Consider the following 21,455-nt stretch of genomic DNA (forward strand, 5'->3'; position numbering starts at 1 on the left):
AGAGAATGTGAAAATAAGAAAGTAAAAATGACAATATGAGAAAATGAGGCAATGCTTATTTATATGATAAAAACTGATGCAAGATTACATTTAGAATTATTAGAGTTACAAATATTATTTATTGTATTTGAATAATATTGAGTGGTGGAATATGATTAATACATCATTTATTTTATTTTCAGTTATAATTTTATTTTAATATATGAATTAAATGTATTGTGTTAATTGGATTTTAAATATTATTTAAAGTAATTAAACAATTAAAAATCAACCAGACCAAAGTCTTACCTTTATATATATGATTTGATATATGTATGCCATTTTTAGTCAATGGGTCTTTTTAATGGACCTAGGACAAAAATAGAAAACAGTATCACTCTTTATCTTTTTCAAATCTGGAAAAATAGATCTGTCAAATAATATATTCTTCTCTCTCACCTCAGTCCTCACGCAGCAGTGAGATACAGAGTAGAAAAGTAGTTTGTCTGGGGGTCATTTATCAATTCGGAAATTGATCATATATATATATATATTTTAAAATTTATTATTATAATCCTAAAAGCTGGATCTCTCTCTCTCTCTTTTTTTTTTTTTTTTTCTGCATGCACAATCTCAACCAAATCATTCATTCGCCGTCTTCCTCAAAATTTGGTCTTGTGTTTTAGCCGACCGGCGGCTCAATTCCAGAAGAAGCTTCCTCCGATTTCGTTACAGTCTCACCACACTGAGGTTTTTGTTTGTTTGTTTGTGTGTTATTCACGCATTTCACTCGTCTTATACTCTTAATCTTCCCCTTAGTTGTTCAATGTGGGTTTCTCTACTCCGCGAATTTTGGGTTTTCTCTAGATATCTCTGTTTTTGTGAGTTTTGGTAACTGTGTAGTGCTTGTAAAAGTCGGAATCAGTTCTCCTTGTTGATTAGATCATTCTGAATTCGCCATTTTTTTCTACTCCGAACTGTCATAACCAGTTTTTAGGGTTTTTTTTCTTCTTCTATTGGTGTGATTTTGCTGATAGGGTATGGGTTTATTCGCAATTCACAGTCATGATTCAGTTCTTCAAGGATAACTATATAAAATCAAAGCATAAATTTGATCTGTTTCCTTTTTTTTTTTTTTTTTTTTTTTAATCTTAAGAGCTGCTGCATTGATGTGTCTTATTAGTTTGGTTTGATGTGTGAATTTTGCAGGTTCCGTTTAGGAAGGTGGGATCTCGATATGGAACAACCAATGATGCTCACTGAGCAAGACGACAAGGTACGCAAAGCTTTAGAGAAAACAAGGGAATTGTCTATTCCTGATGAAAAGACAATGCCAGTGCTTCTGAAGCTCCTAGAAGAGGCTGGTGGCAGTTGGTCTTTAGTTAAATTGGATAACTATTCTGCACTCATCGACGCTGTTCTCTCTGTTGACGAAGAGAATAAGAAGCTAACTGAAGGTTCATCCAATGGCAATAGAGGAAACACGCTAAGTGAAGGTTCATCCAATGGCAATAAAGGGAAGAATCCTAAGGTCATTGACTCTCCTGTTTCTCTGAAAAAAATTTACGAAACCCGTTCTGCAACCTCAGGTCCCTCCGTTCAGGTAGTCCAGAACAGTACTGGTGATCGCAAGAGGAAATATAGAAACAGAATTTCTGACATCACTAAAGGTTCGGAGAGCGTTGAAATATCTCTTGTCGATGATGTTGGAAGCGAGGATGCGCCAAAGTTTACTTACATCCCTCATAACATTGTCTACCAAAGTGCTTATGTCCACGTGTCTCTCGCTCGTATTTCTGATGAAGATTGCTGTGCCAACTGCAAAGGCGACTGTCTTTCAGCTGACCTTCCATGTGCTTGTGCTCGTGAAACCAGTGGAGAATATGCTTATACCAATGGCGGGTTGCTAAAGGAGAAGTTTCTGGACACCTGTTTAAAGATGAAAAAGGAACCAGATAGGTTTCATAAATTTTACTGCAAAGACTGCCCTTTGGAGAGAGACCACGATAATGGCACATACGGAAAATGTGATGGTCACCTTATCCGGAAGTTCATTAAGGAATGCTGGAGAAAGTGTGGATGTGCTATGCACTGTGGAAATCGAGTAGTACAGAGAGGGATAAGGTGCAAACTGCAGGTAACAATTACATTGAATCTTATATATGTTGACCATACCATTTTGGATTAGCAAACTACAGCCTTCTTGTCTTGATGGCTGGCTTCCTCATGTGACAAGCAAAATATATGTTTCAGGTTTACTTCACCCAAGAAGGGAAAGGATGGGGTCTTAGAACACTGCAGGACTTGCCAAAAGGAACCTTTGTCTGTGAATACATTGGTGAAATATTGACCAACACGGAGTTATACGACCGGAATATAAGGTTTAGTGGTGAGCGGCATACATATCCTGTAACTCTGGATGCAGATTGGGGTTCTGAGAAGGAATTAAAAGATGAAGAAGCTCTCTGCCTGGATGCCACAATCTGTGGAAATGTCGCAAGGTTTATCAATCACAGGTATCAATCAGTGCTTGTTGTGCTATGTTGTTTTTGTGCTCCCCTTGAGAGTTTATGGTTCTTAGTGATCTTTATTGTGGATGCAGATGCGAGGATGCAAACATGATTGATATTCCGGTAGAAATAGAGACTCCGGACAGACATTACTATCATGTAAGTATCTGGTTTCTTCACTTTAACCTGTTCTTCTTGAAAACACTGATTGTGAAAGTAATTTTTATTGAGCTTAAGGAATTCTGGGTTTGGAAATGTGCAGATTGCCTTTTTTACCCTACGAGACGTGAAGGCCATGGATGAGTTGACATGGGTAAGCACCATAATTCAACTACCCTGTATTGACCACAAAGTTACAAAAACTCACATGGCTAAAGATTAGAGAGCATGTTGATGATTTTGCCATTTTAGATATATATGGTGTTTGTAGATGGCCCCATGAATAGAGATGAACCAAACACGTCTTTCTACTGTTCCCATAATGTTATTCACTCTTGAGTTGTACATATACTTCAAATAACCTGTGTTTTTAATCGCAGGATTACATGATAGACTTCAATGATAAAAGTCATCCTGTAAAGGCATTTCAATGTTGCTGCGGAAGCGAATCATGCAGAGACAAAAAAAGAAAAGGTGAGTTATCTTTACACAATGTCTTTGTTGTTCAAACCGTTGTGACAGACTGCTGGCTTGCTTCCTTGGTTTGCTTACACATTCTACGTTAGAACTTGTGTAAATTTGTATGAGATCCAAGCCAAAAATTTTATTTGGCAAAGTACATTGGTTCATAGAAATGATTCCAACAAAAGAAAAAGCTTCAACGGAAACTAGAATTGCTGGCTAATTATACGATTCCGGTGATATGTCAGGATCTCAAGGCAAGTTAGAAAGAAGAAAGATTGTTCCTGCTAAAAAACAATCAGGTGAGAAAGAATGTCTAAGTATGATGTAGTAATCTTCAGACGAATAGCATCAGTAACTTTTGATTCATTATGGTTTTTTTGAAGTGAATAATTCAGTGGTTGAGTGTTTCTCCTAAAATGCAGGTTCCAAAGTGGTGGCGTTTAAGCGCTAGTGAGACTGATCATTAGTAGACATTGAAGGAAACATGACCCACGAACAAAACACTTGGATCCATTTTGAGCAATGCTGGATTCAACTTGATGACGATATATAATTTTTATGGTCGCAGATTTTTCTCTCTTGACAATTCCCTTCTTTAGGTTACAGTGTTATATGTTTGCCCAACCAAAGTAACTTACTGTTAGTTATGTTCCCTTCTTTTTCAATTGTTTAAGGGATTTCACTGCAATTGTAAACTAAATAAACCAAACAACACGGTTATGGATTTCTTAAAAGGGTCTTCGTCTTATAGATAGACTCTGGATCAAAAAGGTGCCCCCATCATTGGTAAATTCAGATTCAGCTGTACTTTGAGTATCAAAAAAAAAAGATACTATAATAACTATTGATCAAATTAATTTACTTTTTAGACGCTCAACTTCGTGAGCTTGAGATATGGGGATTAAAAAAAAAACATAATTGGGCTTTATTAGTAATATTCGTCGGCCCATAAAAATAAAATCCAGGTCAGCAGCTCACAACAACAGACGAAGAAAACCCTAGTTTAAGCATATATAAACCCTCTCGGCGCTGTCACTACAATTTCTTCTGAGGAGAGCTGCCAAGTCTGCAACCATGTCGAAGCGAGGTAACAACGCGCTTCTCTATCTCGTTCATCTTCTTCATCTGTTACGGAATCTATGTTTACGCTTTTCGATTCACCTTGAATTTTACAAGTAATTGCTATTAGCTACGTCCTGGATTATGATGAATATGAATCTTTATTCTTAGATCTTAGCTAGGTAGAAGAGATCTACGTTTTTGTTGATGCCTGTATATAGCGATATAGAGATCATTTTGATCTGTGTTTGATGCTTACTGTTTTTAAATTGATTTGATATTATATAGGAAGAGGAGGAACCTCTGGTAACAAGTTCAGGATGTCACTAGGTCTTCCAGTGGCAGCTACTGTCAACTGTGCTGACAACACCGGAGCTAAGAACCTTTACATCATTTCTGTTAAAGGGATCAAGGGACGTCTTAACCGTTTGCCATCAGCTTGTGTTGGTGATATGGTTATGGCTACTGTCAAGAAAGGTAAGCCTGATCTCCGTAAGAAGGTGCTCCCTGCTGTCATTGTTAGGCAGAGGAAGCCATGGCGCCGAAAGGATGGTGTCTTCATGTATTTCGAGGGTAAGCATTTCTGTTTGTTTCTGTGAAATGGTTGTTGTACCTTTGAGAACTTTGAAAGTCTGATTGAAAAGTTGTGATTATTGTGTGTAGATAATGCTGGTGTCATCGTCAATCCCAAGGGTGAAATGAAAGGTACAAAGTTCTTTACCTTTGTACATTGTTTCTGGTCAATTGGTTCTATTTGTTTATCTCCTGATGAGTTAGTAGTTACTAGAGGAAGTAATTTGAGCCCAAATTCTTATTAATAAGCGAGTTGTAGTCTCATGTTTAGTTGTAGCCTGATGAGTCTCTGTTACATTGTGTATTTAAGGATCTGCTATCACTGGACCAATCGGAAAGGAGTGTGCTGATCTGTGGCCAAGAATCGCAAGTGCTGCTAACGCCATCGTTTAAGCTAGCGAGCTCGGCATCTATATTTTGTGTTAAACGTTTTGCACTTATCTCTTGAAGGATGTTTTGTTTGTCTTAGACTTGTGTTATGCCTTAAACTTGATTCTAGTTCCTATAACAACTTCGTTTCTCGTGCCAGTTTCTCACATTAGCATTTCAAACCTATCGTTTACTTCTGATCTTTTTGTTCGTTCGTTACTTGTTGTTGTTCTCGTGCCACTTAACTACTTTTTAGGTTCACACCATTCTTGGTTTTATATTAGTAGATAGTAATGATCATAGCAAATAATAGATCACTGTTGAAAATCAAATTAAAGGGAAATTAATTACGAAGATGAATACATTTAAATTAGGTAAAAGTTCTGTTTTAGAAATCGTTAGGTGCTAGTTGGGCGGTCATGGTGGACTTAACGCCTAGCAAAAAAATAGGAGATTAAATAAATTAATAGTAAATTAAAAATATATTGTTTTTTAAAATTACGGTAAAAACATAAAAACATAATATTAAGAAAATAAATTATGATTTTAATTAAAAGTTTGTACATTAGTTATTATAACAAAAATATATATATATATATTTGATTTATATTTGGCTCCAAAAATAATCGGTATATAAAAAATTATGCGGGAATTAATCGGATTAGACGATATAATCGGATAATCAATACTAAGCGAGAATTAGTCATTAATTAAAGCAGAAAAGATGGGCTTAACGATTTTACAGAACATAATTGGTGCTAGTGGGGTATTTTTAAAATAGGGGTCAAACAGTTGAAAATGTCTTTAACTAATTCTGACGTAATAAGCACCAATTGACCAATCAAAATAGATTTAACAACAATTACATTGATCCCACAATTTCATTGTACAGCCGCCATAATCCTCTACGGCAAGGAGCATTCAATTCCCGTGCTCTGCATGAATCCCTTCCGTTGTTTTTTATATCACAAAACCTTCTATGGTTTAAGTGTATATCAATCCAACGGTCAGTAACAAAACCAATCAGCTTTTGTGGAACTGAGAAGACACAAAAAAAAAAAAAAAACGCAATTTTATTTTCCTTTTGTTCCACTCATCAAATAAAGACCTTTTTTTTTTTTTTGTCTAATTCATTAGGTATTGGATTCTGTATTGTTTTTGACGAGTGCTGCTGAGTCGAGTAAAGATTCTATCTTTTTTGGTTTTCCTGGCATAATCCATTCGCTCTCTGTCGGCATTCTCTTTCGTCGTGTTTGAGTTTTGGTGAGTTAGCTGATTTTTATGAATTACGAGGTTTAGAATAATCAAGTTTTGTGAATTTGCGTGAAGAGTTCCCTTTGATCTGTTTATTAAATCTTAAGCACAAAAAAGAAAGTGATTAACTTTGCTGATGCTGTCCAGTTATATTGTTGTCTCGTGTTGATTTGGAATTGGTTCACTATAGATTATGTTCTGTTTTTGATTAGAATTTTTTTTTTTTAAAGCTAAAGGTTTGTTTTTTCTCATGAAGGGGTTTTTAGAACGTTCAATCATGAGATGTTGACATGTTATGATCTACGAATCCTTCTTATTTCTATGGTCAAGGTCATTTTGTGAACAAACCTTTTTCTGTCTTTTCGATTTGGTTCTCTGTTAGATTCTCGTTCCTTCAAGGTTTCGATTTGATAAGAGTTTATTAAAAGTGGTATGATAATAATGTCCTCATGGTGACTCTCTTCTTTGCACGTCCCTGTGGTTTATGAAAAGCCATCTTTGCTTTTCTTTGCCAAATTGCGCGTTAATTTCATTCTCCCATTGCATTGGATTCCATATCTTGTTTCTGTTTGATTTTGATGCATCTGTCATCTCCATGATATCTTCGTGTGGTTCATTGCTTAGACAAGTTTAGTTTTGGATAGAGAGAATCAAAGAATACTTCTTGTGCATTTTTATCTTTCCTTTTGCGGAATTTGCTGAAGTGTAGGGGGAAAAGTGAAAGAAAGCTATCCAAGGCAGAACATATTGAGTGAAGAATATTCCTTTGGAGTGTTTTTGAAAGGGAAATAGCCCTTTTCTGTATATATAACTAGGTGATAGTGAGTCTCATATTTGCTTCTGTGTAAAGCTCCTTGTTAAGCTAAATAGCCCCTTTTGTGCTAAGATTCTGATATCTATAGTTATCTTCTCAATACTACACTTATTCAATGACACTTGCTAGCGATTATAGTTTTCCAACCGCTATGTCTTCATCTTTTGCAACTCTAGATGAGAGACACCACCGTAACTTTCCTAACATTTTGTGGGTTTCTTCAGGACAGGAACTGATGAATAACAATCCCGTCCCCTGTCAGGCATTTCCGCTGGTCTCTGGTTGCAGTTCTGGTGGGAATTCGTTTTCATCTTCTTCCGGATTCTGCAATGGTGTCTATGTTTCATCTTCCTCCCAGGCACGGCCTCCCGTTTCTACAGTGCCAAGAGGCAGTATGACTATTGCTCATGTCTCTGAAGAAGGGCAGAGGCAGGAATGCTCTATGGCTACACAATCTTTGCAAGTGATCAATCAGCCTCAAGAGCAGAGAAATATGACCTGGTCTTCAGATCAGCTTCAGGGCTTCTTTGATTTTCATGTTCCGGTTCCACAAGCGGAGAGCAGTAGAACTACGGTCTCGTCCAAGGAAGTCCATTCAAAAAGCGAATGGCCAGACTGGGCGGACCAGTTGATGTCTGATGATGGTCTTGAACCATGGTCAGAGCTTCTAGGTGATCCTGTTGCCCTCAATCTAGATTCAGAGGTTCGTTTTCTCAACTATATATATGCTTATTCATTAGCGGTTCTCTGTTAGCAATGTATTATCTTCATGATTCTGTTATTAAGACTGGCTCTACTGATGTCCTACAGATAACAACACCGTCTTCTGATATAGCAAGGCAAGAGATAGTGTTCAATAATCAGCGCCAGGTGGATCCATTAATGGATCCTTTTAATGCCAAAAACTCGCCAGCTAGTTCAGTGACAATGGATCCTTTAAATGCCAAAACCCCAGCTAGTTCAATGACATCTAAGCAACGAATGCGTTGGACACCAGAACTTCATGAAGCATTTGTCGAAGCTGTTAATCAGCTCGGTGGTGGTGAACGTGCGTAAGCCCTTTTCTTCTCTTTTTATGTCTCCAAAGTTTAGCTCAAAAACTTATTATTCTCTTGCTATACTTGCAAACTACAGGAGCCACCCCTAAGGCTGTTTTGAAGCTTATCAATAGTCCCGGGCTGACCATTTATCATGTCAAAAGCCATCTGCAGGTTATTATTATTCTCCATCTGTTTCCAGTTTGTATGCTTAAGCTCATTTTAACCATCTTTATACTGTTGACTTCTCCAGAAATACAGAAAGGCAAGATATAAACCGGAACTTTCAGAAAATAAAGGTAAGGATCAAACTCTCTTCTCAACTTTTCACAGAAGCTTTTAATTATTATACTCTGGAAACTTCTTATAAAGTTTCAATGGAATCTAAAAGAATTTTTTGTGTGAAGAAACACCTCTTGACACTAAATTTGTTTTTCTTAATGAACAGAAGAACCTCCAGTGAAGAATTTGAAAACCGTTGAAGACATCAAATCTCTTGACTTGAAGACGTAAGGAAAATTATAGTTCTTCTGTCAGAATTCTACTATGTAACACCGAGGAAAAAGTTTTTTCACTTACGTTTGGTTTTTCTTCTTTATCTTCAGGAGCATTGAAATCACTGAAGCTCTACGGTTACAGATGAAAGTTCAAAAGCAACTCCACGAGCAACTTGAGGTATAATAACAACTGCCTATAAGAAGCTTATATGGCACAAAACAGTGTCCTTTTCCTCTTCATCTGTCTGATTTAGTTTTTTTGGTTTTATCTGGTGATGTTGATCTGATCTTGGTCTTAAATACAAATGCAGATCCAAAGATCATTGCAGTTACGAATCGAAGAACAAGGTCGGTATCTTCAGATGATGATTGAGAAACAACAGAAGATGCAAGGGTCATCATCAGTGCCAGAAGCTGAAGGTTCAGCTCCATCACAAAGCCCTTCACAAGTTTTCCTCCCTAATAAAGCAACCAATTCAGAACCATCAACAATAACTCAGACACTGCAGAGTGGTGCTAACACAATATCTCAAAGTGAATCTGCTTCTGGGAGTAATAGAAAACGGGTTAGAGAAGAAGATTAGACATCTAATGACTGAAGAAGTTATGATACTTACTGACCTAAAGGTGTTGTAATTAAGTTCTTTTTTGTTCATGCTTTATGTGAAATTCACAGCAGCAATAAAATGAAACATTGATGATTTCTCCCAATTAATCAAATTTTAAATGGAGATGACGTGGACAAATCACTGTCGAGTTGGACTGTTGTCGGATGCTGAGTCAGCTGTGTAAGATGACGTGGCAAAAGACTTTGCTAATTATGACGTAATAAATACGCTTCTCTCGAAATGCGTCTTTTTTTTTTTTGTTCTCAATGGTTCTCTTCTCTCTCTATCTTCTTTCTCAATTTCTGCAATTCTGAAGAAGCTAAAGGTCTCAATCTCAGTCTAAAAAGACAAAGGTCTCGCCTTTATCAAACAATCTCACTAACTAGAAGAAGAAGAAGAGAGGGATAAAGGATTGGAGGAAGAAGATGTTGTTTCAGGTGGGAGGTGAAGGGACACGCCCCACCTTCTTTGAGATGGCTGCAGCTCAGCAACTTCCGGCTAGCCTTCGCGCCGCTCTCACTTATTCCCTCGGCGTATAATGCCTTTCTCTACTTCTTCTTCTGAGGATTGTGATTTTGGTGGTACTTATCGGTTCTGATTCTTAGATCTTTTTTTTTTTTTTTTTTTTTTTTGTGTGATTTCTTTGTTTTAGGTTTTTGCTTTGAGACGATCGTTCCTCCATAAGATTTTAGACTACGAGGATGAATTCTTTGCTGCTCTGATGCTTATTCTTGAAGGACACAGCTTACGAACCACAGGTTAGCTTCTCGAAACTGTTTTGGGATTGGGGAGTGTGTGTATTGGAATCTCTGCTTATAAAGTTTAGTTTTTGTGAGTTGTTGCAGATGCTTCGTTTGCTGAATCATTGTATGGTTTGAGGAGGAAATCAGCGAGGTTGAGATTGAGGAAAGATAGTGCCAGGAAGGATTCTAGCGAAGAAGTTCAACATTCCGGTTTAGAGAAGCGTCAAAGAATCCTTTCTGTTGTGTTTCTGGTACTGACTCTATCCTAAATTCAATACTTTGTAAATGGGTGTCTGTTGAAGGCTTTGTAAATGGGTGTCTGTTAAATTGGTACTTTTCCATCTAACGAGTGTTTTTTTTGTAGGTTGTGTTACCGTACTTCAAGTCTAAGTTGCATGCAATCTATAACAAAGAAAGGGAAGCGAGGCTCCGGGAAAGTTTATGGGGAACTGAGGATCAAGGATTTGATGAAACTGACTTCTTCACAGGGGAAGAATCAATTGTTTCAAGAGAGCCTAGTGGGAATGAAGAGCTTTCTGTTCGAGTACAATTAGCTACGAAAATTAAAAAGTTTATAGCTGTCTGTTATCCTTGGATACATGCATCAAGTGAAGGTAATTGTGGATTTATGTAGAGCATGGACTTTTCTGGCTGCCTAGTAGCTGATGATTCTGTAACATAATTAGGAGCACTTCTTACTTTACCCTGTTTAGCTTCATGCCTAGAGCTGCATTTTTTGGAGGATAGTGCATTGATCAAGAATGAAATTTTGGTTTCCCATTATGAATTGAATCCAGGCTAATAGCACTAGAAATCCTGAATAATAGACGTTATCACTGCGTTTCGTTGACATAGGGATTATTATTTGGTCGCTAGCATTTATTTGTTGTTAGCTTATCTGAGATGATCTGTGCAGGATTATCGTTCACTTACCAGCTCTTATATCTGCTGGATGCTACTGGATTTTATTCTCTTGGGCTACAAGCTCTTGGGATTCAAGTTTGTCGAGCTACAGGGCAAGAACTGGTATTAACTTCCTCCTTCCTGATTGAAATTTCGTGTCACCATTATCTTACTATGCTCCCCCATTGAATTACGGCGCTTGGCCTTTGTTGGACGATATACTTGAAATTCCACCGTTTGGTTTTCTCGATATATCTTGCTGCAGGAAGTTATATCATCATGAACTGACCTATAAAACCTTCGAGGTGTTAAATTCACATATGTTATGTCTAACACACTTTTTGTGTTTCTGTTTTCCTCTTTGATGCCAAGATAGATGGACACATCCTCAAGAATTTCAAAGATACGGAATCATGAGCGTGAGAGGCTTCGTGGTCCTCCATGGTTAAAAGTATGATCTCTGTTTTCTTAAACTTCCTGTAACCGAATGAATGAGATAGGCTCTTTCTTACTACTGCTCACACTTTAGTGATCCAAGGTCTGATGGTATTATTTTGAATATTGAATTAGACCGTGCAAGGGGCACTTCTTAGCTGCTCATATGCGGTGCTTGACTACGCTCAAACCGGTCTGATTGCAGCAGTTTTTATCTTTAAAGTAAGTATCCACAAATTTTTCCAGTTTATGGTTCTTCTCTTATGTTACTGTCTTGAAAGCTTCCAGCACATTCTGAAGGAGATTCCTTTTGGAAATGGTCCTAAGCTTAGATTATATAGATTGGATTTGATATGCTACAGCCACAGCTTTAAGTCATAAAGCTAATTGCTATCCTTTTAATATCTTTGTCTCTAGGTATATTTTTCATCGGATCCATAATTTTGTTGAACTTAAACCTCTCATTCATATTAGTGTGTTTTGGTTTTTTTAGATGATGGAATGGTGGTATCAATCAGCTGAAGAGAGATTATCAGCTCCAACAGTGTACCCTCCACCTCCACCTCCACCAGCCCCAACGGTAATCAACCAATTCGTAGGCATTGCTGAAACTATTGTAGACTTCTTTCACTCAGTCAACTAAGTGCTTTTTGGTTATTTTTCTAACAGATGGCCAAAGAAGGAATCCCTCTACCTCCCAACAGATCCCTCTGTGCGTTGTGCTTGCAAAAACGTGCAAATCCATCAGTTGTCACGGTCTCTGGATTTGTTTTCTGCTACTCATGCGTATTTAAGTATGTTACAAAGGTAAGTTCTCCAAATCATTTCTCTATATTCCCAAAACCCAACCTCGGTATAAGCTTATATCCGTGTTCTGTGGTAATGACACAGTACAAGCGATGTCCGGTGACATTGATTCCGGCCAGCGTGGATCAGATTAGGAGGCTGTTTCATGACACTTAGGACCGATCTATTTATTGGTTTTAAGCCAAATTGTGAGGGTTGTGTCACCGTTCGCTGCAGCGTGATACAGTCTGAACCGGAAGAGTTAAAAGACTGCCAAATATATATATGGATAAGCTTTCATGTAGAGCTCAGTAAGTCTGGGATCAAGTGCTTGTTGGATTGAAAACAAGCTATATTAATCCTACTCAAAGCTGAAACTGGTGAAGACCAAGAAGGCAGACAAATGGTTGTTTTTTCTTTCGTAGTTTCAGCTTCGAAATTGTTGTATATTGCACAATGGGGAAAGGAGAAAATAAAATTTATACTGATCAATTTATAAAGAAAAGGATGGAGGAGATGATTGGAGTTCAAACTTTCATGGTTTATTATTCGTTTTGCACATTAGCTCCTGAACCGAAAAGTTATGTTGATGTCAGGCTTCAAATTCGATTCAGAAATGGATTATGCCCGGTTCAGGAACGAACAAAAAAAAAGAAAAAGAGGATTAATCAATCATTAAGAGAGAACAAAGATGTTTTGTTAAGGGAATTTCAGAAATAACATGACATTACAAGAGCAATAAACAACACTACCAAAACCCTTTTTTCTCAGGGCCACAATGATGGCTCAGAAAGTGAACATCTTTGAATCCAGCCAAAGCAAAACCTGAAGAATGCAATGATTCGGTTACTCAGGACTCATCATTCTTCGGCTACTTGATTTGAACGGGTACTCGAGTCACTAGCAGCAGCGGCTTTTGTTGCCGCCTGTTTCTTCCTCTTGCTCTTAGCTTTCTTAGCTTTCATTCGACGTTTCTTCTCAGCTGAATCGACCCATGTGTAATCTGAAGGTATCGAGAAAGGGTCAACCTCGTCTTTGTAACGGTTACTATCATTGTCACCTGATTTCCCACTTCTCATCCATGAGATCCATGATGGTGATGAGTTCTCTGAAGAAGAAGACTTCGCATCATGAAATACCGGACTAGAAGGAGGCGTTGAGAACTCCTCCTCAGCCGCCTGAAGCTCTTCAAATTTTGTGAAAGTAACAACAACTCGAACGGTCGGAATAATGGGAATGGCAAGCTGCAGATCAATTACCAATCAGAGTAAATTCCCAGAGAGTGATTTATTCATATCAGTAACGCACAAGTTACGAGTAGAAGAAGATTATACCTTTACAGGGAATGTGCCTAGTGGAAGTTTAGTTGTGAGAAGCTCTCTGAGTCTCCTAACGGCTTTAACCTTGTTAGCTAATATGTCGAGGAGCGGTAAAAGCTCGTCTGTCGTAAGAGGAAAGTCCGGTGTTAACCACAAGACCGGTCTTAGTCCTTTCTTGTATTCACTCTCACGCTTAACCTCATCTCCGGCAACACCTTTCTTCTTCTTCTTCTTCTCCTTCTCCTTTCCTTTCTTCGTGCCTCCAAGATCCTCATTTGTATGATCAGATACCATTGAAGATCTCTGGCTTTTCCCTTTTTGATTCCCATCTTCTGGCGCAGACTTTGAGCCTTTCTTGAGCTTAGTATCTTCAGTGTTTAAGCCTTTCTTATTCCAACCAAACCAGCCCTTCTTATCCTTGAGGGATCCGTTTTCCTGGTGATCAGTAACTTCAGACTCTTCATCTTCAATGGCATCAGAATTTCCAGTCCGAAGCGCGGAATTCAATTGGAGTCTTTCCTCAGGCGTTAATACATCATCAAAGCCATCGGTCTCTGCACCGTTTGTTGCAGCAGTTCGCTCTTCATCAACAGCAAAGAGCTCTTCATCAGTCATTGCACCAGGAACCCGTCTTGATTTCACACTCACCATCACATGAAGCATATCGTAAACTTTAGCTTTCCAATTCCCGACCATCTCGGTTCTCTCTTGCCGTCTCCAATTCAGATGAGAAACCAGCTCAGCTTGAGTTACATCGATTCCAGGTCTATACATATTAGTCTGAGACATCAAAGCCACTTCATGAGCAACCTCAGCATCTGTCGGTTGCGCTCCAGCTCCTTCCAAAGCATTAGTCATTTCTTTTTCCTTATGAGAAAGAACAATCAACGAGCCAGGAGATAGGGACATTTTACCGTCTTCAGACGAGTAACCATCCCCTAGAAAGAGAAACGTTTGATCAGACCGCTGGATTTTAAACCCATCAAAACCGGCAAGAGTCATATCAGCACGGAGGTTCGAACCACGTTTCCATATCCTGTAAGTATCCGAAGGAGCAATGCGGCCAATAAACGGAATCACAGAGCTCTCAAAATGAAAAGTGATCTCCATGTAAAAATCACGGATACGCGATGCAGATGCAATGATCCGAGGAAGTCTCCTACACCATTTAGCCCAAGCAAGAGGCTGGTAATGCCGAGCAATGATCATGGCGATGGCCTCTTCCCTAGTGCAAACCGCCTCTTGTAATGCACTCCAACCATTCTCGTTCTGTAGACTCCAATCCGCACCAGCAGACATCAAAATCTCAGCAGAGACAGGATCTCTAAGACGAACAGCGAGATGCAATGGAGTTTCACGACCAGGAACATCACGCCTATCAATAACAGCTGAAACAGAATCAGCACGAGACTCAGACTCCATAGACTCAGCCTCTGTAGAAACTTCACCAGCCTTAGCTAACCGAGGAAGATCCGATACAATTCGCCTAAGAGCAGCATGATCTCGAAGCACAACGGCTAAATGAGCAGGACTATGAGTATACTTGGAGTAATCTTCCATTATTTTTTCCACAAACACTCACTAAGCTCCTCCAAAAAAACAAATACAAAGCTTTCTACTTTACTTGTCGAACCCTAATAGAAAAGGAATCAGATTCTTCCAAGAATCACAAAAACAAAACAAAACCCTAGAAACTCACCATATGAGCTCAAATTTGAATCAAAATTTCAAGAAAACTTCCTCCTTTCCAATACACACACACACACAAAAAAAAAAGCAACAACCTTTACAAGCTGTTCATAAGAAAAAGCTGGAGCCTTTACGAAACAAAGCACACGCCTTTTTCCCTCTTTTAGTTTCTCTATCAATGTTTCGATTTCCGAACACAAACATAACAGTGGAAAGATCCGATAAGCCGCTGGATTTATCTCACCAACCCCAACCCGGAAACCTCAAAAGACACAGAGAGAGAGAGAGAGAGAGAGAGAGAGGAAGGAAGGAGCAATGGGAACGGTAAAGAATGAATATTTTCTGGCGATTGAGAAGATCTAACGGCTAGGTTTCTTCTACTTACGCCATTATTAATGCCACCACCACCTCTACTCAGAGATACTCAGATCTATCTCTCTCTCTCTGGTCTCTCGCTCGACCAATTTGGTGGTACTGCAGAGGAGAATTTAGGATTTTGCCCTTCACTTTTACATTTAATTACGATTTTTACCATTTTTTCCCCTTTTCTTTTGGTTTCGCTTTACGTCTGAATTTCCCAGCTTGGACTTTTTCCCACTTTGGATTCTTTTTAATGACGGAAATGCCCTTCACCTTAAAAACGACACAGTATTAATTTGTTTTGCAATTACTGAACCAAAGCAAAGATTTGTATTCTCTCCCATTAAAGGATGTTATCATTGCATTTAACTTATCATACACGTGTGAGTAGCACTAAACCTGTCGAAAATACAACCAAGAGTAGTGTTGTGTGACATTAAAGATTCATCCTATAATATATATCAAATCAAACCATAGGATGCTTTGTGTTTACCAATATAAATTGGTTTTTCAATTATTATGTTTAACATAAAGACTCAAATTTGCGGTGCTCAAGACATCTGAGTGTAAGTATGTAAATAGGATGTTGTGAATCAAAATCTTCTTTTTTTTACTAATTAGTATTTTTTTTATAACTTGTTAGTACTTTTTTGGACCATCCTATTCCTATTATTCATAGTGAATCAAATTATTTTTCATTTTTCTTCTTCTGCAGAATTTTTGTGCCAGCAAATTTGTCCCCACAGACCACAATGCAATGTTTCCCCCAAAGGCATCTTGTTGGATATTTTTTATACTTTGTTTTGTTCTCTCTCTTTTACTTCAAAAATGTTTAGATTTATATAAAATAGATCCAAAAGTGTCGTCTTATACAAAAGCATATAAACATCACAGCCAAAAAGTTTCTTCTGATCTAGCACATCGATTTTTAAAAAATGAGAGGATTCATAATACAAATGTGTTATATTTTGTAAGACGTCGTATATTGTGTAGTACGTACGATCTTGGTTGTGAATAGACCAGTCATAGTTAAAAAAAATCATGCTAAAGATCTTGAATACGTATTAACATTTGTGATCTCTTATATTCTCGTGAACAAGACTAATTTGTCTGATAACCTTTTATCAAGAAAAAGAAAAGATCTTTCTTAGATCTATATTATTGTCGTGTAACATGTCACATTCTTTGCATTAGATTTATAAAACGACGTTTACTGACCTGTGTGATATGAAAGTTACATATTTGGTATCCAAGTTAAAAAATTTCTGGTAAGTAATGTATTCATTTATAATGTTACAATATAATGACCAATAATATCGTAACCATACGATACAAATAATTGATTTTTTTTGGGTTTTGGCAAAGTAAACAACAGTCTTTGCACCTCCGACTGAAACAAAAAGAAAACCAAACATCGTGCCGTTTTTCCATTTGTAGCAAAACAACTATGTGTTGTTCTTTAGCAAACGGAATTGGTCTTCCAGAAAAACAGTAAGGAATTGTCCGACTAAAACATCGTGCCGTTCTATTGGCTACCAATAGCAAATAAACGGCGGGTAAAGCACTTGATGAGCACCAAGATCAAGAAGGTAAACCTTTGTGTTGTCGCCCTTAGCTACGACCTTAGCGCAAATAGTTCACACGTGATTATGTTATCGAAGGAAGTAGAAGTGTTTCCAGCACCTAGGACAGGAACAACGTTCAAGATAGGTTCTTTCGAGCTGTCAACTTTAACTCCATCACTCTTCTCGTTAAGCTCTCTGAATGCAGACGCAAAAGTGTCTGATAATCTCTCTACGGACACACCAAGACTAGTAGATAAGTGTATTCTTAAGCTCTGCATCAACCAAAAACAAGAGATAAAGGAAAGCTTTCGATGAGAGGCTAACATTGTGTTAAAGAAGAGTCTTTTTCTCACCGTTGTATCTTGCCAAGAAAATGAATTTTCAGACAAGGTTTTGTTGAGAAGATATACACAGAATCTTGATACTCTCTCCAGTTGCTGTTCTTCTTCTCCCGAAGCTTCCTGAAGTTTCCTCATTACTTCGGCTGAGATGGAGAGAACGGTCACACACATTTTCCCATCAACAACTCGTTTCTGCACACAACCTTGGTGCCAATTCTCTGGCTTATATCCCCCAAAACTGTAATCTCCTTCACCCGAATGATCTTGCCTGGTTTCATCTTCGGTTTCTGTATCGTCTTCCACGTATAAAACAGGTTTCACTTCAACAAGAGCCCTGGAGAACATCAGTTACTGTTAAAAACCTGAAACTGTTGGGTTCGAGGACAAGGATGTAAAGAAAGATTCTATGCAGTATTTTAACCTTTTCGGAAGATCAGGGACAAGGATATAAACGAACATAGGATCTATGGCATTTGATACCCTCCGAGAAGACTTTGCCAAATCCAAGAAAGTAACAAACTTTTCGTGGAGCTGGTTCCTCTCTGATTGTTTTGTGCGTGCTGAACAGAAAATCACAAAGAGTATAGCTGCTGAAGAGATTGAGCGGTTAAAAGACTCCGCTATTGCCTCGCTGTTCGTCAATGCTTGATTTAGCTCAGCAATTGCACCTTCGTTTCGAAGATTCATCGTGGGAGGGTCAAGTCCTAATTGTCCAGCCATGTGAAGAACACTCTTGTGCAAAGTGGCCTGAAGTAGATAATATTGAATTAACTGAAATTGCTAATCAATTTAAAACTTATTTAGAACTCCACGAGGAGATTTTTTTTCACCTGACTGTAAGGTCCAATGCAGCTAGGCGCCCAGCAAGATATACTTTGGACATGGAGAACTCTTTTGCTTTCGTCATTCGCAACTAAAACCTCGACGTAAGCTTTTCCAAGACCCGCTTGTGCCAACGGAAGTTCTATTGTACTACGTGAAGGAACACCAAAAGGGCACTTCTCTTGTGTGATAAATTTCACATATGTCTCATTCGCCACAGCAAATTCACTCATGTCAGAGATATAAAGATGAATGTACAATACATTCTGCCAGTTAAACCCGTTTTTTAAAAGCTGGGATTCAAGTTCTGTAAGAACAGTCTCGAGATCTTCTTTGAGACCTGTTTAAAGAGGATAACACAAATATCAAGTACATATGCGGAAAAATCTTGAAGATTTGGTCTGTTTTTTTTTAGTTACCTGTTGAAGAATTTAGTGAATTTTCCAACCAGCAGCAGATGGAGAATGTGTTGTGTTTCTCAGTCCTCGATATGTGAACTCTGTTACTTGTATGTTCAACTAGATCAACAATTCCACTATCTCGTTGGCGAGTAGAATTTGATGTGTTGGGACCATCTCCTAGTACCTCAGACACTAAACTCGATTCCTTTTCAAGGGAATTGGAGTCTGGATTCCCTTTCTTTTCAAGATGGAACGTGGATGGATGAAGAACACCAACAGGTGCAATGGAATCTGGAGAGTGTAGCACAACTTGACATTCATCAAGCACGATACTCGCATTCTACAGAAATGTAAATTGTCAAATTACAAATAAATGTGAGGAATCAATGAACACAAATTGTTGCTAATATTGCTAAAAGAACATACAGTGAAAAGTGGGCAATCTAGAGTCATAGTTTCATATTCTCCTCCTTCACCGCAAACATTACTTCCATATTTCCTAAGTAGAGATGCATTCAGAAGCTTTAGAACCAATGCAACACAAAGAGATAATACACTCTAAATGAAGCCATAAAAAGAGAACTGTGGCATACTCTTTTAACTTCAAAAGATAAGGTTCCATGAAGGCTAAGTCTTTCCCTAGGTGCTTTGAGGGATCTAACCCTATTGCCGCTACCTGTAAACTTGAACAAAAGCATAATTATGAGAAGATGTTGATGTTACTAGAAGCCGGAAAACTCAATAGCAATCCTTATTATTACCTTGACTAAGATAGCTTTTATCCCATTTGCTATCTTCACGGAAAACAAGAAGCGAGTTAAATAAAACAAATACAGAAAAGAATTTAATAAATTGAGATTGAAATAGGCTTGAATCTTCAGTTTCTGTTTTCCTGAAACAGTATACCATTTCCTGAAGAAGCACTGTCTGATCTTGTTTCCACAAAAATGCCAAAGAAACAAGACCTAACCTTGAACAAATACTCTCCACCCGCAGCCGTTGGTAGTCTGATGCAATCGCACCAGACGAGACTGCAGCGATGGAAGGTATCTGTCTCTTCACTTCACTTAATAACACAAACATATCTTCCACTTCATCATCTAGAGTCATTTGGTAGCTAAGTTTCTGATGCCTGCAAAAAAAACTCCTCAGAATTATTCATCAAATCAAACCCTTGGAAACTCGAGAAGAAAGCCTAACGGTTTTCACCTTGAAGATCCTCTGATTCTTCTTCTGAACAATGGCACATTCATACATTCTGCATAGCCCCCTATTATCTGGTGGCCTACCTGAAGAAGGTGCATCCAATCAAAGAAATTAGAGATACGAGGAAAAAAAAAAAAAAAAAAACAGAACTTAGGATACCAATATCATAGAATCCTATATATCATTCATACTCCCAAACATCCAATATCGAAAATATCTTAATCTTATTCTTCCCAAGAAGAACAACCCAGATTTACAAATCATGAAAACATTGACCAGATTCACAGAAACACCAATGAGAGATAGAAAAGACCCAACCTTTCTTCAAGCCCTTGTTCATATCTAAACCCATGAAACCAAAAGATAGGAGGAAGAAGCAGAATCTTACAGTTTGATACATATAGCTGTCCAATTCATCAACCGAATCACCAACCGGCAACAAATTACTCACTAAAGCCACGACCTTCATCTCTCTCTCTCTTTCTTCTTTCTCTCTTTAGTTGCAGTGAGGTTCTTCTTTTTAATGTCGTCGGAGAAAGAGAAACTCTGTAGTCGAGAGAGTCCAAGTCAATAGAATTTGAGGAGGGGCGACTTTATAAATAAAATAAAATAACTAATTTTATAAAATTTAGGAATCTGGCATGACTTTTCCACTTGTTATTCGATTGGCTCCTTTAATTTTTTTATTTGTCAAATTCTATTTACAATTTTGGAATCTTTGCTCCTATTGCTTTTATGTCTTAATCCATATTATACGATCCGATATGACAATAGTTATGTGTGTGTGTATGTATATAAAAATACACCAACGAGCGTCCGAAGTAATCCGGTCAGCAAATTAGAAATATTCAATCAAATATGTTCGAAGACTTTAAGATATGCACTTCAACCGTAACACGTAAGCATGTGACTCCTTTTTGTTTTGAGGTTTTCGATTTGATCAAGAACCTTGTTACTAGCTATACAATCCAAGCGCCATGTTTTTATCTTATACAAACACATTTATATCTAGTATATAAATAGTCCACTCAAACTATATCTCAAAATATATTTATTTCTTACCCCAGAAAAATAGTTTCAAATGTTAAACCGTAAACTTTTTATAGCTGAGTGATCGTTTCGTATATAAGAGCTAAGAGCATCCATGCTTGTGAGCATTTCACCATTCCTAAACAAAATTGTCATTATTTTGGCCTACTAATAAATTTCGTTGATAAACCAGAATTAAGATATTTGATAAAGAAATATCAAATATAGTATACTAGGAAATTTGTATCAATTCTATGACAAGATGGTTCCAAGTTCGTAAAAAAAAAATTCCAACTACTATACTAATATACTTCATTGCGTGCCTTTTGTATAAAAAGAAGCATATTAAATATTCGTAACAAGATAATCAATACTCAATTTAACAAATCGGCATATCCTGAACTCGTAATTAAACAAAAGGGAGTATGTAGCCAATTTTTTACCTGCATGTTTTCCACATGTTATTCCATCTCATGTTCTATAATACTATTAATTCACGTACATTAGTAACCAAGGATCGAATATGTATATT

The 21,455-nt window shown here is 37.7% G+C and overlaps 6 protein-coding genes across 12 annotated transcripts; 4 read left to right on the forward strand and 2 right to left on the reverse strand.

The window, feature by feature from the left end:
• The first annotated feature begins 325 nt into the window (after positions 1 to 325).
• On the forward strand, positions 326 to 3,847 carry LOC104764068 (histone-lysine N-methyltransferase SUVR4-like). The gene is made up of 8 exons (XM_087500401.1): positions 326 to 729; positions 1,189 to 2,116; positions 2,233 to 2,495; positions 2,582 to 2,648; positions 2,752 to 2,802; positions 3,029 to 3,122; positions 3,359 to 3,412; positions 3,536 to 3,847. The coding sequence occupies exons 2-8, from the start codon at positions 1,217 to 1,219 to the stop codon at positions 3,562 to 3,564; spliced, it is 1,458 nt and encodes a 485-aa protein (XP_087356527.1). The 5' UTR covers positions 326 to 729; positions 1,189 to 1,216; the 3' UTR covers positions 3,565 to 3,847.
• A 315-nt stretch (positions 3,848 to 4,162) lies between these two features.
• On the forward strand, positions 4,163 to 5,273 carry LOC104764069 (large ribosomal subunit protein uL14x/uL14z/uL14y). The gene is made up of 4 exons (XM_010487515.3): positions 4,163 to 4,200; positions 4,461 to 4,745; positions 4,836 to 4,877; positions 5,056 to 5,273. The coding sequence occupies exons 1-4, from the start codon at positions 4,188 to 4,190 to the stop codon at positions 5,136 to 5,138; spliced, it is 423 nt and encodes a 140-aa protein (XP_010485817.1). The 5' UTR covers positions 4,163 to 4,187; the 3' UTR covers positions 5,139 to 5,273.
• Positions 5,274 to 6,139: 866 nt separating this feature from the next.
• LOC104764070 (myb family transcription factor PHL13) lies at positions 6,140 to 9,427 on the forward strand. Of its 5 annotated transcripts, none has more exons than XM_010487517.3 (8): positions 6,140 to 6,377; positions 7,407 to 7,885; positions 7,993 to 8,230; positions 8,317 to 8,393; positions 8,473 to 8,518; positions 8,668 to 8,728; positions 8,825 to 8,894; positions 9,028 to 9,427. In XM_010487517.3, exons 2-8 carry the CDS (start codon positions 7,418 to 7,420, stop codon positions 9,298 to 9,300), a joined length of 1,233 nt encoding a protein of 410 aa, XP_010485819.1. In that variant the 5' UTR covers positions 6,140 to 6,377; positions 7,407 to 7,417; the 3' UTR covers positions 9,301 to 9,427. The 5 variants fall into 5 exon arrangements, with proteins under 5 accessions (XP_010485819.1, XP_010485820.1, XP_087359134.1 ...); XM_010487518.3 differs by having other exon boundaries at positions 7,412 to 7,885; XM_087503008.1 differs by having other exon boundaries at positions 6,224 to 6,377; positions 7,993 to 8,234.
• Positions 9,428 to 9,561: 134 nt separating this feature from the next.
• On the forward strand, positions 9,562 to 12,723 carry LOC104764072 (peroxisome biogenesis protein 12). 2 transcript variants are annotated; one of them, XM_010487519.2, is made up of 10 exons: positions 9,562 to 9,857; positions 9,977 to 10,082; positions 10,170 to 10,318; positions 10,432 to 10,681; positions 10,984 to 11,093; positions 11,347 to 11,421; positions 11,541 to 11,627; positions 11,899 to 11,985; positions 12,075 to 12,212; positions 12,297 to 12,723. In XM_010487519.2, exons 1-10 carry the CDS (start codon positions 9,750 to 9,752, stop codon positions 12,366 to 12,368), a joined length of 1,182 nt encoding a protein of 393 aa, XP_010485821.1. In that variant the 5' UTR covers positions 9,562 to 9,749; the 3' UTR covers positions 12,369 to 12,723. The 2 variants fall into 2 exon arrangements, 1 of the variants encoding a protein (XP_010485821.1); XR_015591584.1 differs by having other exon boundaries at positions 9,569 to 9,857; positions 11,343 to 11,421.
• A 119-nt stretch (positions 12,724 to 12,842) lies between these two features.
• LOC104764073 (uncharacterized) lies at positions 12,843 to 15,895 on the reverse strand. Its single transcript, XM_010487520.3, has 2 exons — positions 13,526 to 15,895; positions 12,843 to 13,435 (listed from the first exon to the last, which is right to left on the reverse strand). Exons 1-2 carry the CDS (start codon positions 15,068 to 15,070, stop codon positions 13,052 to 13,054), a joined length of 1,929 nt encoding a protein of 642 aa, XP_010485822.1. The 5' UTR covers positions 15,071 to 15,895; the 3' UTR covers positions 12,843 to 13,051.
• Positions 15,896 to 16,821: 926 nt separating this feature from the next.
• On the reverse strand, positions 16,822 to 20,483 carry LOC104764074 (diphthine--ammonia ligase). 2 transcript variants are annotated; one of them, XM_087503010.1, is made up of 11 exons: positions 20,283 to 20,483; positions 19,898 to 19,977; positions 19,595 to 19,820; positions 19,450 to 19,478; positions 19,282 to 19,364; positions 19,115 to 19,187; positions 18,707 to 19,028; positions 18,296 to 18,627; positions 17,887 to 18,212; positions 17,478 to 17,799; positions 16,822 to 17,396 (listed from the first exon to the last, which is right to left on the reverse strand). In XM_087503010.1, exons 5-11 carry the CDS (start codon positions 19,308 to 19,310, stop codon positions 17,175 to 17,177), a joined length of 1,626 nt encoding a protein of 541 aa, XP_087359136.1. In that variant the 5' UTR covers positions 19,311 to 19,364; positions 19,450 to 19,478; positions 19,595 to 19,820; positions 19,898 to 19,977; positions 20,283 to 20,483; the 3' UTR covers positions 16,822 to 17,174. The 2 variants fall into 2 exon arrangements, with proteins under 2 accessions (XP_087359136.1, XP_010485824.1); XM_010487522.3 differs by having other exon boundaries at positions 19,450 to 19,482.
• Positions 20,484 to 21,455: the final 972 nt, after the last annotated feature.

Source organism: Camelina sativa, chromosome 19 (assembly GCF_030686135.1).
Source record: "Camelina sativa cultivar CO46 ecotype springtype chromosome 19, ASM3068613v1".
NCBI classification, from domain to species: Eukaryota; Viridiplantae; Streptophyta; class Magnoliopsida; order Brassicales; family Brassicaceae; genus Camelina; species Camelina sativa.

Coding starts and splice junctions, on each gene's coding strand:
- LOC104764068 (XM_087500401.1), top strand. CDS start 1,217: ATGGAACAACCAATGATGCTCACTGAGCAAGACGACAAGGTACGCAAA. Junction 2,117..2,232: donor GGATAAGGTGCAAACTGCAG/GTAACAATTACA, acceptor TATATGTTTCAG/GTTTACTTCACCCAAGAAGG. Junction 3,413..3,535: donor TCCTGCTAAAAAACAATCAG/GTGAGAAAGAAT, acceptor CCTAAAATGCAG/GTTCCAAAGTGGTGGCGTTT.
- LOC104764070 (XM_010487516.3), top strand. CDS start 7,298: ATGACACTTGCTAGCGATTATAGTTTTCCAACCGCTATGTCTTCATCT. Junction 8,519..8,667: donor GGAACTTTCAGAAAATAAAG/GTAAGGATCAAA, acceptor CTTAATGAACAG/AAGAACCTCCAGTGAAGAAT. Junction 8,895..9,027: donor AACTCCACGAGCAACTTGAG/GTATAATAACAA, acceptor ATACAAATGCAG/ATCCAAAGATCATTGCAGTT.
- LOC104764069 (XM_010487515.3), top strand. Junction 4,746..4,835: donor TGTCTTCATGTATTTCGAGG/GTAAGCATTTCT, acceptor TATTGTGTGTAG/ATAATGCTGGTGTCATCGTC. Junction 4,878..5,055: donor TCCCAAGGGTGAAATGAAAG/GTACAAAGTTCT, acceptor TGTGTATTTAAG/GATCTGCTATCACTGGACCA.
- LOC104764072 (XM_010487519.2), top strand. CDS start 9,750: ATGTTGTTTCAGGTGGGAGGTGAAGGGACACGCCCCACCTTCTTTGAG. Junction 10,319..10,431: donor TCCTTTCTGTTGTGTTTCTG/GTACTGACTCTA, acceptor TTTTTTTTGTAG/GTTGTGTTACCGTACTTCAA. Junction 12,213..12,296: donor TATTTAAGTATGTTACAAAG/GTAAGTTCTCCA, acceptor GTAATGACACAG/TACAAGCGATGTCCGGTGAC.
- LOC104764074 (XM_010487522.3), bottom strand. CDS start 20,363: ATGAAGGTCGTGGCTTTAGTGAGTAATTTGTTGCCGGTTGGTGATTCG. Junction 19,029..19,114: donor TAGATTGCCCACTTTTCACT/GTATGTTCTTTT, acceptor ACATTTCTGTAG/AATGCGAGTATCGTGCTTGA. Junction 18,628..18,706: donor TTCACTAAATTCTTCAACAG/GTAACTAAAAAA, acceptor CTCTTTAAACAG/GTCTCAAAGAAGATCTCGAG.
- LOC104764073 (XM_010487520.3), bottom strand. CDS start 15,070: ATGGAAGATTACTCCAAGTATACTCATAGTCCTGCTCATTTAGCCGTT. Junction 13,436..13,525: donor TAGGCACATTCCCTGTAAAG/GTATAATCTTCT, acceptor ATTGATCTGCAG/CTTGCCATTCCCATTATTCC.